The sequence below is a fragment of the Suricata suricatta genome, chromosome 8 (genome assembly GCF_006229205.1).
Source record: "Suricata suricatta isolate VVHF042 chromosome 8, meerkat_22Aug2017_6uvM2_HiC, whole genome shotgun sequence".
NCBI lineage: Eukaryota > Metazoa > Chordata > Mammalia > Carnivora > Herpestidae > Suricata > Suricata suricatta.
This window is the reverse complement of record NC_043707.1, coordinates 16240979-16252134: the sequence shown is the minus strand read 5'-3', so window position 1 is coordinate 16252134 and position 11156 is coordinate 16240979. Positions and strand designations below refer to the sequence as shown.

The 11156-nt window shown below is 41.8% G+C and overlaps 1 protein-coding gene across 4 annotated transcripts in view; it reads right to left on the bottom strand.

Moving 5' to 3' along the window:
• Positions 1–7057: 7057 nt before the first annotated feature.
• Positions 7058–11156, bottom strand: part of METTL9 (methyltransferase like 9) — a 48294-nt gene continuing 44195 nt past the window's right edge. For 2 of the 4 annotated variants that reach the window (XM_029949131.1, XM_029949134.1), the window contains one exon: positions 7058–9284. In XM_029949131.1, coding sequence (XP_029804991.1) covers positions 9079–9284 — 206 coding nt within the window. In that variant the 3' untranslated portion in view covers positions 7058–9078. The remainder of the gene's footprint in view (positions 9285–11156) is intronic. The other 2 variants (XM_029949132.1, XM_029949135.1) reach the window with 1 other exon arrangement.

Sequence of the window (11156 nt, the reverse complement as noted above, 5' to 3'; positions counted from 1 at the left end):
CCCGGGGTGCCCCTTGAGGACAGACAGAATGCACTCTGCCTCACCCCTTTCTGAAGTTGCAGCCAGAGAGGGAGGATGAAAGTTAAAGACAGAGCCACCAATTGCTACGTAGGGACTTTATTCGAATCCGATGCAAACAGACTGTTAAAAAATTGTAAGACTGTTGGAGCAACGTGGTCACTGGATACGTAAAGGCTACTTTTTTTAGTTGCGAGGATTTTAATGCGGTTCTTTTAAAAGTCCTTACCTTTTTGGGGCGCCTGGATGGCTCAGTCGGTTAAGCTTTCTTTCGACTTTGGCTCAGATCATGATCTCCCAGTTGTCGGGTTGGAGCCCCACTTCGGGCTCTGTGTGGGTGACTCCGAGCCTGGAGCTGGCTCGCATTCAGTGTCTTTCCTCCCCGCCTCCCCCCGCCCCCCACTCACCTTCTGTCTCTCTCACTCTGTCAAAAATAAATAAACATTAAAAAAATTTTTTTAAGTCCCATGGGGATCCTGGGTGGCTCAGTCTGCTAAGCATCTGACTTCCTCTCAGGTCATGATCTCACAGTTCATGGGTTTGATCCCCATGTTGGGTTCTGTGCTGACAGTTCATAGCCTAGAGCCTGCTTCCTATATTCTGTGTCTCCCTCTCTCTGCTCCTACCCCGCTCGTGCTTTCTCTCTAACCGTCTCACAAAAATAAATAAAATTGGGGCGCCTGGGTGGCTCAGTCGATCTGACTTCGGCTCAGGTCATGATCTCACGGTTTGTGGGCTCAAGCCCCCGGTCGGGCTCTGTGCTGACAGCTAGCTTAGAGCCTGGAGCCTGTCTTCGGATTCTGTGTCTCCCTCTCTCTCTGACCCTCCTCTGCTCACGCTGTCTCTCTCTCTCTCAAAAATAAATAAAAACATTTAAAAAAATTTTAATAAAATATATAAACATTAGAACAAAAATTTTAATAGATATTTTTTGTAGATATATATCTGTAAAACTGAAACAGGATGTCTGGAGTTTGGAAGTAATATGGACCATGGAGTGACAGGAGCTTGGGTGAAATAAGATTGGGCCATGTGTTGATAATTGTTGAAACAGGTGAGGAGGGCTAATCATTACCTTTCTTTTTTATGTGCTTGGGATTTTTCATAAAGAAAAGGTTTTTTTGGATCATAAGAACTATAAATATGTTCAGACCAATTGGTCTGTAAATGTGACCTAATTTATCTGAAGGAAAAAAGAAAACTTCCTCCAAAGTAAAAAACCTGTGCACCAAAATATTTACTGCCACAGCATTACACACACACACACACACACACAGGTGGTGGCAGGGGAAAAAGACCCAACTTAAGTGTACACCAGTAAGGAAATTGTTACATAAACTATGATGCATCAACTGTATGGGTTACATAGCCATTAAAATGGACATTAACAGGGGCACCTGGGTGGCTCAGTCAGTTGAGCATTTGACTTTGGCTCAGGTCATGATCTCACGGTTTGTGGATTTGGCCCTGTATGTAGGCCCCTGTTGGGCTCTGCACTGACAGCTCCGAGTCTGGAGCCTGCTTCAGATTCTGTGTCTCCCTCTTTTTGCCCCTCCCTGGCTTATGCTCTGTCTCTCTCAAAAATACAAATAAATGTTAAAAAAAAATTTTAATGAGCATTAACAAAGGCCATGTGATAGTAACTCAAGGAAATGATTTTATAATTTAAAAAAGCCAAATATTAACTAACGTGTATGTACTTTTATTAAAACTGGAAGTGCACTGAGGTGTTAGGCTTGCATGGTGGGATTATACAGAACTGTTTTTACATCTTTCCTAGTGAAAATATAATTGCAAACTCTGGAGATTTCCTGGCAATCGTTCAACTTCAATGAAACACATCTCAATACACGAACATTTTTAAATAGCTAGAATGCTTAACGCTGACATTGTTTTGTCAGGAACACAATTAGACCTTCTCTTCAGACATGGCCACCTGTACTGTTCTGTTTCTCATCTGGTCGATATCTATATCATACTAGTGTTCAGTGTTGTCAAAAAATCCTTTTATCCTTTAGGTTAGTCCTTTAAACAAGAAGCCTACTCTCAAGCCTTAAATGGTGGAATTGTCTTCCCTCCTTTGTCAACTTTTGATTTAGAAAATAGGTTTCACATAACTCATCCTGGAAGGATAATATTATCCTTCCATTTTTACATTTTCTAGTGTTGAAAGTTTATAAACACGTGTGCGTGGGCATACACAGGCATAGAAAAAAAGCCCCGGAGGACATATACTAAAATGTCAGGTTTGTAGATAGGTAGTTTACTTGCATTTTTTTCTTTTTGCCTGTCTGTAGATTTACTTTTTCTGTAACAAACATGTTACTTTTAATACGAAAACCAGCAAGGGCTTTATGATCAGTCACAGCCACCCTATAAATAATAAAAATATGGTGGCAGGGCGCCTGGCTGGCTCAGTCTGTAGAGCATGTGGCTCTTGATCGCGGGGTTGTGAGTTCAAGCTTCGTGTTTGGTGTACAGCTGACAGTTAAAAAAAAAAAAAGGTGGCAAAACCAAGTGCAGGAAAACCTGTTTTGTTCTGCTGAGTATAAAAAGGATTGCCAATATATTCTCAACCACCTCAACTCTTAGACCATTTGAAAAATTTTGACGGATCAAGGGCATTTAAAACCAATATTCTGGGAGCACCTGGGTGGCTCAGTTGGTTAAGTGTTTGGCTTCGATTCAGTTCATGATCTTGCGGTTCATGAGTTCAAGCCTCATGTTGAGCTGTGTGCTACAGCTCAGATCCTGGAGCCTGCTTCAGATCGATCTCTCTCTCTCTCTCTCTCTTTCTCTCAAAAATATACATTAAAAAAAAAACCACCAATATTCTGTGTTGAATCCTAAGCAGGATATAAGAAAACAGCATCTGGGTATTGTATCTGCTCTTTTTTTTTTTAATTTTTTTAATGTTTTTTTAATTTTTAATACAGAGAGAGACAGAGCATGAGAGGGGGAGGGGCAGAGAGAGAAGGAGACACAGAACTGGAAGCAGGCTCCAGGCTCTGAGCCAGCTGTTAGCACAGAGCCTGACGCCGGGCTCGAACCCACGAACGTGAGTTCTGATCTGAGCCGAAGCCGGAGGCTTAACCGACTGAGCCACCCAGGCGCCCCTGTATCTGCTCTTAATTATTTTCTAGGATTTAAGAAGTGCAGGTGTATAAGACTTTCTAATTTTACATGGTCATTTATTTTGGGGGATAAATCTTTTCATTTTTACATACACAATATGGAAAATGATTTTTAAATGGCCTTGTAACAACAATACAGTATTTAATTCACGAGAATACAGCATATTGACTCTAAACTCCAGAGGGAAATCTTAAGTTCTAGTTATGTAATAATACTCTCCTAATTCTCCAAAAGTATAAAATTTCATAGCTAAAAAGAAGTACTTTGGTATCAGGACAGATTCCAATTCAGTGATATCAATATAAAAAGCAAGCCACAAAGCACCAATTACTAGTAAATGAAACCCACAGCCATACAAGTTGTGCTATAAAAATAAAGCATTAGGGAATCCAAATCAAAACCAGGAGATAATGCCTCACATCCATTAGGAGTGCTACTATCAAGAAAAACAGGGGTGTCTGGGTGGTTCAGTCAGTTCAGCATCCGACTTTGATTCAGGGCATGATCTCACGGCTCGTGAATTCAAACCCCACTTTGTGCTCAGAGCCTGCACCCTGCTTTGGATTCTGTGTCTTCCTCTCTTTCTGTACCCCCTTCTCTCAAAAATGAATAAACAGGAAAAAAAAATTTTTTTAATAGAAACTAACAAGAATTTGGGAGGCTATGGAGAACTTGGAGCCCCTGTGCACTGTTAGGAGGAACTTAAACAGTGCAGCTGCTATGGAAAACAGTACAGCCATTCTTAAAAAAAAAATCAACGTCAAATTGCCATATGATCCAGCAATCCCAGTTCTGATTATACACTCAAAAGATGTGAAAGCACTTGTCTTGACAAAAAGAGTAATATATGAAACTGTGGAATCACTGTATTGTATACCTGAAACTAATGTAACACTGTATGTTAACTATACTGGTAAAATTTAAAACACTTCTTAAGTGAAAGCGGTGACTCACGTGTTTGTATATCATATTCACTGCAGCGTCAGTCACAATAACTAGAAGGTGGACACAACTCAAGTGTCCACTGATGGATGATGAATGGTTAAGCAACATGTGGGGGGTTGTGTACACACACACACACACACACACACACACACATATCCTGAAAGAGTTTTTGCCTTAAAAAAGGAAAGAAATTTTGACACATGCTACAACATGGATGAATCTTGAGAATATTATGCTGAGTGAAATAAGCCAGCCAGTCACAGAAGGACACAAGACTGTATAATTCCACTTACATGAGGAACCCAGAATAGTCAAATTCATAGAAAGCAAAATGGTGGTTTGTCAGGGTGTAGAGGAAGGGGAAATGGGTACAGAGTTTCAGTTTTGTGAAGTGAAGAGCCCTAAAGACAGACGAATGTACTAAGCACCACTGTCCTCCTAAAGATGGTTAAGGAGGTAAATGTTGTTATGTGTATTTTACTACAACTTAAAAACTTGGAAGAGGGGGCACCCGGGTGGCTCAGTCAGTTAAGCATCCAACTCTTGGTTTCAGCTCAGGTCATGATCTCACAGTTCGCTGGATTCGGGCCCCACGTCAGGCTCTGTGCTGACACCTGTCACAGACTCTGTGCTATGTGACAGCTGTCAACACAGAACCTGTTTTGGATTCTCTCTGCCCCACCCTCAGATAAATAAACTTAAAAAAAATTGTTAAAGGGGCGCCTGGGTGGCTCAGTCTGTTAAGCGTCCGGCTTCGGCTCAGGTCATGATCTCATGGTTTGTGGGTTCGAGCCCCGCGTCAGGCTCTGTGCTGACAGGTAGCTCAGAGCCTGGAGCCTGCTTCAGATTCTGTGTCTCCCTCTCTCTCTCTGACCTTCCCTGGCTCCTGCTGTCTCTCTCTGTCTCTCAAAAATAAATTAAAAAAAATTTTTTTTAATTGTTAGAGAAATAATTGTACTGTGTCAGGAAACACTAATAATTTTTAAAGTAAGCAACTAAATGGGATATGGCATTCTGAACTGGCTCCTAAAACAGAAAAAGTTCATTAATGGGAAAATGGGCAAAATCCCACTACTCTGTAGTTAATATATACCAATGCTAATTTTTTAGTGTTGGCAAACATGCCATGGCTACATAAAACGTTAACATTAGGGGGGCGCCTGGGTGGCTCAGTTGGCTAAGTGTCTGACTTCTGCTCAGGTCATGATCTCATGGTTCCTGAGTTTGAGCCTTGCATCAGGCTCTGTGTGGACAGCTCGGAGCCAGGACCCTGCTTTGGATTCTGTGTCTCTCTCTCTCTCTCTCTCTCTCAAGTAGAAGTTAACATTAGGGAAAAGGTGTACAGGAACTCTTTGTACTTATCTCTGCAAGATTTCTCTAAATCTAACATTATACCAAAATAAAAAAATTATTTAAAAATAAATTTTTTAAAAGTGACAACTTGAAAACCTTCAAATTCATACATGGAAGAAACACATATATTAGAATCGATAAAGGAAGCAGTGAATTATGAATGCCTATACATAGCTACAGTAGATATGAAATTTTAATTTTTATTGTGCTGTTCATTGTTGCCTGACTATTGTCTCATCACCCACTAACTGCAAAAAGGCAGGCTGTTGAATTTTATATTGCAGCAATATTTCCTTAATGATTCTGGGTGTGTATTTCCACTTAGATTACAAATGTTTCTTAGGGTGGATACAGTGTGAACTTCTTTCTACCAATTCATAAGGGTGTATCTTTGATAAGTTGGTTGTAACTTTGTGAGCATCTGGTTTCAAGTCAACTGTAAGCCGTAGTATGTGCTCAGTGGGTGCCTAAGCAGTGTGAGTCAGACCAGCCCAGCCCTCACTCAGTGCTCCGGTTTCCAGCCGGATCATAGACGCACTGGCTAGAAGCTTATTTGGGCGGTACTTAGCCCTCTGCACAAATGTGGGGGACGCCTTCAGCCACTGGAGGTCCACACTGAATATGTGTTGTAGCCGTTAGAAAAGAAGATCATGCAACATTTCTATCAGCAACCAAATAGTGGGGAAGCAACTGATGAAAATATCTTTAGTGTGAGTCTATTTAAACACTGTGTTCAGATCTAAGTGAAAACAAAACTTTAATCAGGAAGAGGACTCAAAGGGCGCCTGGGTTGCTCAGTGGGTTGATCGTCTGACTTCGGCTCAAGTCATGATCTCACAGTTGGTGGGTTTGAGCCCTGCATCAGGCTCCGTGCTGAGTTCAGAGCCTGGAGCCTGCTTCCGATTCTGTGTGTCCCTCTCTCTGCCCCTCCCCTGCTCATGATCAGTCTCCCTCTGTCTCTCAAAAATAAATAAATGTTAAAAAAAAAAATTAAAAAGAAAAAGAGGACTTAAAGGGCGCCTAGGTGGCCCAGTCGGCTATGCATCCATCTTTGGCTTAGGTCATGACCTTGAGGTTTGTGGGTTTGAGCCCCATGTTGTCAGCTCTGTGCTGACAGCTCAGAGCCTGGAGCCTGCTTTGGATTCTGTGTCTCCTTCTCTCTCTATCCCTCCCCTGCTTGCTCTCTCTCTCTGTCTCAAAAAATAAACATTTTAAAAATTAAAAAAAAAAAAGAATAAAAGAGGACTTGAAACAACTAAGTTTTGCTTTGTTTCCCAGCCCAGCTGTTTTTCTACTGAGTCAACTCAGTAAAAACTGGGAAGACATACAGAAGGGTAAAACACACTATCACTGTCAAGTACCCTGCACAAGGGAGAAATGACTGAGGTCATTGTACCTTCTCTCCTTCCCTCCTCTGTAATCAGTGGCCCGAACGCTCCAGGGGTTTACGCTGCAGGTAAGGGGCTGGGAATCATAGGTGCAGCTTGCCTTGACTTTCCCCGTGACCTTTCAGGTCAATAGGTTAATTTGCTTTGACCACAAATAGAGCTCTTAATTTCTCTAGCACAACCTTAAACTTGATATGAAGCACTTAAACAAGGAACGGTGCAGAAAAGAAGGCAGCTTTATTGTACTTTGGGGGAAAAACAAGATTCCATTTAAGGGGGAAAAAAAGCCATGAATACTCAGTAAGCAATACTGCCACCTAGTGGAGTGGTGACACGCCAGCAAGACTTTCAAGACCAGGTTCCCAAATGTGATCAGATTTGCTTGTTTAAATTTTCATCATAAAACAGAACATTTAATATGCTGGTCTTCAGAGAACCTCAGATTTTGAGAAACAATTTATATCTGTGCAGTTCATAAATGAATGTGCTTGCCCCTCCTCTTTTTTGGATAAAGAAGAGAGGTTTTTGTTTTTTCAAGTGGACCGTCAAATTAATTCTTAATTTCAAAATGATAAAACTTTGTGGCAACCTGCCTCTTTGAATATCCATCACTCTTGCAATCTTGACAGTCTAAACAGCAAGGCTATGACAATTTGTAAAGAAACAAAACTCAACTATGTAATAACTACATTAAGTTCACTCAATTCCTCTATTTTTATAACCTAGGGTGCTAAGTATTTGCACTTCACTTATTTGAATTCCTGGGGGAAAAGCACTAGAATGCACCAATAACAATTTTGCATAAATCACATAAACCAACTCTTCCTCTGACAACACGATAACAGTGAAGGATATTGGTGTGAGGATGTGGGAATGCTGATCTTAATGAATAATAAAGTTAATTCTTCTCAAGGCTTTAATTCTCCTTTATACCCAGGTGTTGCAGTGAATGTGTTGACTTGATGGCTTCTATGAGCATATAAATGAGAATATTTAATGAAACACCTGGCTGGAAAAAAAAAAAGGAATAAAGTCGTGAGAATAACATATTGTTAATAACCACAATATCGAATCTGCGTCTCTGTTATTATTGAGATTTTAGATTCTGGGTTAAGTGCTCTGCTCTCTTTGGAATATGCACAATGGTTATTGATCTTGCTAATGAGTTCCTCTATTGAACACTTGTGGGTATATGGTGGAGGCACTCACAGACTCTAGAATGTATGAGTCTGACATGGTCTTTCTTTATCAATCCATATTCTTGGCAAATAAAGTCACTGAGGGATTTCAGGAAGAACCAGGTTCTGGGAAAGAGGTATATACATGTGGGGTAAGAAGGTGAATTAAAACATTTTTTGGTATATCGCATTTTGTCATCGGACACAAGTGAATGTTTCAATTCTGAGAGCCTGAGATGGTCCAGAAAAACAATAATTCTGAGTATAGAGTGGAAGTTATCACAGAGCCAGAAGCTTGTGTTTTGCATTTGCCAAAGCAATAAGCCATGGGGGTGGGGAGTGATCCCTGAAGTACGAGACCTGAATGAGGTTCTTTGAGGGTCAGTCTAACCTGCCTCAGGGTTCACCACAGTTTGCAATACTCCTCCCAGCCCCCAAGTCAGAAACCTTTCTTTAGTGCAAGTCAACCGCACCTTGCACACAATGCTACTATCTGGGCACCCCTGAAGCCAAAGCAATAGAAGATCCTACGGGAGCCTTACATCAACTCAAACAGGATGCCAAAGTCATCTCCAAAAAAGTTTATTAGCATGATTAAAAACATTTTTTGAATAATGACAGAAAGAATGTCTAAACATGAAAGAGTATCAGTGGCTATACCTTAAAACCAAATATTTGCAATCAAATGGACAGCTTTATTGCCAGTCTTCATTTTATTAAAACAACCCATATTTATTGGTTCCATGTGAAGTCGTGACTATTGCTTTGACTGGGAATGAGTCCCTACTGCAATTAAGTATAAAAAATATCTTCCATAATTGGAGTGTGGCCTGTATTACTGAGTAAAGAGTTGATAAAAATCCTCAGAGTTGGGCTTTTGTTTTTTTAAAAACATTCCTTTTACACACTACAAAGAAATAATTAGTATTTTGGCTTTTTAAATTCCTACATGATATTTAGAATGGCAGTCCCCAGAGGTCCTCCATTGACATAATCGCAGACGTGGACCCTCTTCTGGTACATTCTTGGGGTGGGCTCTGAAGACGTGGGCCTCCACGTGCCTACACCGGTTTGAGGACAAAGACCGCGTCATCCAGGACGTAGTAGTCGTTGTACATGTCGCCCTCACACAGGTACGGTAGTCTGGTGAAAGCTTCGATAACGAAACCAGCTTTTCTGAAAACTTCAGGCAGACTGTTCACTTGTTCTTCCCAGTTCTGTCCCTTGATTTCTAAAATTTCTGATGGCTTCTCCCACTTGCCACCTACTAAAACAAATAGAAACATTCAGTTAAATTCTTGAACAAACAACTTATTTAAAAAGAACAGGGAGGAAGAATGGTATTCTCCAAAGACCTGATAGGTGCCAAACACTGGATGCTTCTATGAATCGTCTCCCCCGTTCCCCCTGAGGCATGAGGACAAAAAGAGGAAGTCTGAAACCAGGGGCTGAGGAACTCCTCCAAGCTTGCAGGTTACCGAGGGCAAGAACAGAAATGTAATCCCAGGTTTATCTCGATCCAAAGCCCGTACTTTTACATTCCCTGACAGTTTTAGATATTGGCCTCCGTTAGACCCTGGGTCTTGGAAAATTGCTCCTTAAGAACTAGAATATGGAAGCAGAGAGTTACCCATAAAATGTAAAAGAAGGTTTGAGATAAATGCAAGAAAATGCACTTCTAATCTAGTATCTGTATGCAATGCATTGACTAGAAAGGTTTATCAGGCTGCAAATAGATGAAAGCTTTTAATTTACAAAGACAGATCATCAGTGTGTTTTTCAAGGAAGTTGATCCACTCTCTTAACTTTTCGTAACAATTTTATGAAAGTTGAGCTCCAAGACCAGAGAGATGTAGAACACTAGAAAGGATGAGTCAACCTAGCATTTCTTGGAAGAGTGGCTGAAGTCTGCACAGTCAGTTCAGATGCCTGAATGGGGGCGGTGCAGGTGGCTGAACAAGGTCGTCAGGTCATCAAGTTCACACCAAGCAGTGACTACAGACACAGACACACACAGATAATGGTATATGTAAATTCGGGGGGGCTCGAAAAGATTATGAGGTCTTTAAAATGCACACATATTAAAAGTATTACTAAATTCAGATACAGAATAACTTTCTGTGAGAAAATATAAGACCAACACGTACTTAAGAGTACAAGTACTACAGTGGAAAGATTTCTTTTTTTGTTATTTTTGTTATTTTTTTTAATGTTTTTTATTTATTTTTGAGAGACAGAGAGAGACAACGTGAGCAGGGGAGGGTCAGAGAGAGAGGGAGACACAGGATCCAAAGCAGGCTCCAGGGTCTGAGTTGTCAGCACAGAACCTGATGCGGGGCTCGAACTCACGAACTGTTGAGATCATGACCTGAGCCGAAGCCAGACACCTAACCAACTGAGCCACCCAGGCGCCCCAAATGGAAAGATTTCTGACTCTTCTCAGTGGCCCAGGACCTGGACCCTCTTCCTAGAGTCTTACAGGGGGAGGCAAGCCTGGGTAAGCAGCTTTCCCCACTGTTCCTACAACTACATCATTGGCACATGACCTCAGTTCAGACACACTCGCCTGAGACATGAAATGAAGAGCTAGTGACAGAGAAAAGTGGGACTCAGGCTCCTTCTGGGGCAGGGAGAAGCAGTGGCCATGAGACCCAGCAGCTAGGGTAACATCAAGTGGAATGACCAACAGAGTATGGTCCATGCCATGCTATCTACTGCTTGGCTCTGGACCCCACACTGTTCTCCAGTCTTCCCAGTGACTGTGTGAGTCCCTCCCCATCCCCCCCCCCAAAATCCTTTCAATAAATTCCCTTTCACTTAAGTCAGCCGGAGTCGGTTTCTGCTGCTTCCAAGGGAAAACCTGACTGATGAGGCCCCCATGGGCCAGCAGGGGAGTCAGAGGGAGCCGCAACAGGGGGCCCGCGCTTTATTCCAACAACATAGCACAGAGGAGTTACACAATCTAAGGTACAACTAGTGACTGTCACGCAACCCAGTTCTTCATTGTCCCATGATGTCCTGGCCACTAATATTTCACTTGTCTCTCTGTGAAGACACTTCCTTCTGCTTCTTCCAGCTGGCCAGCAGTTCCTGGCCCAGCACCGAGCTCACAGTAGGTGCCCCCGGGCCAGGAACCGAA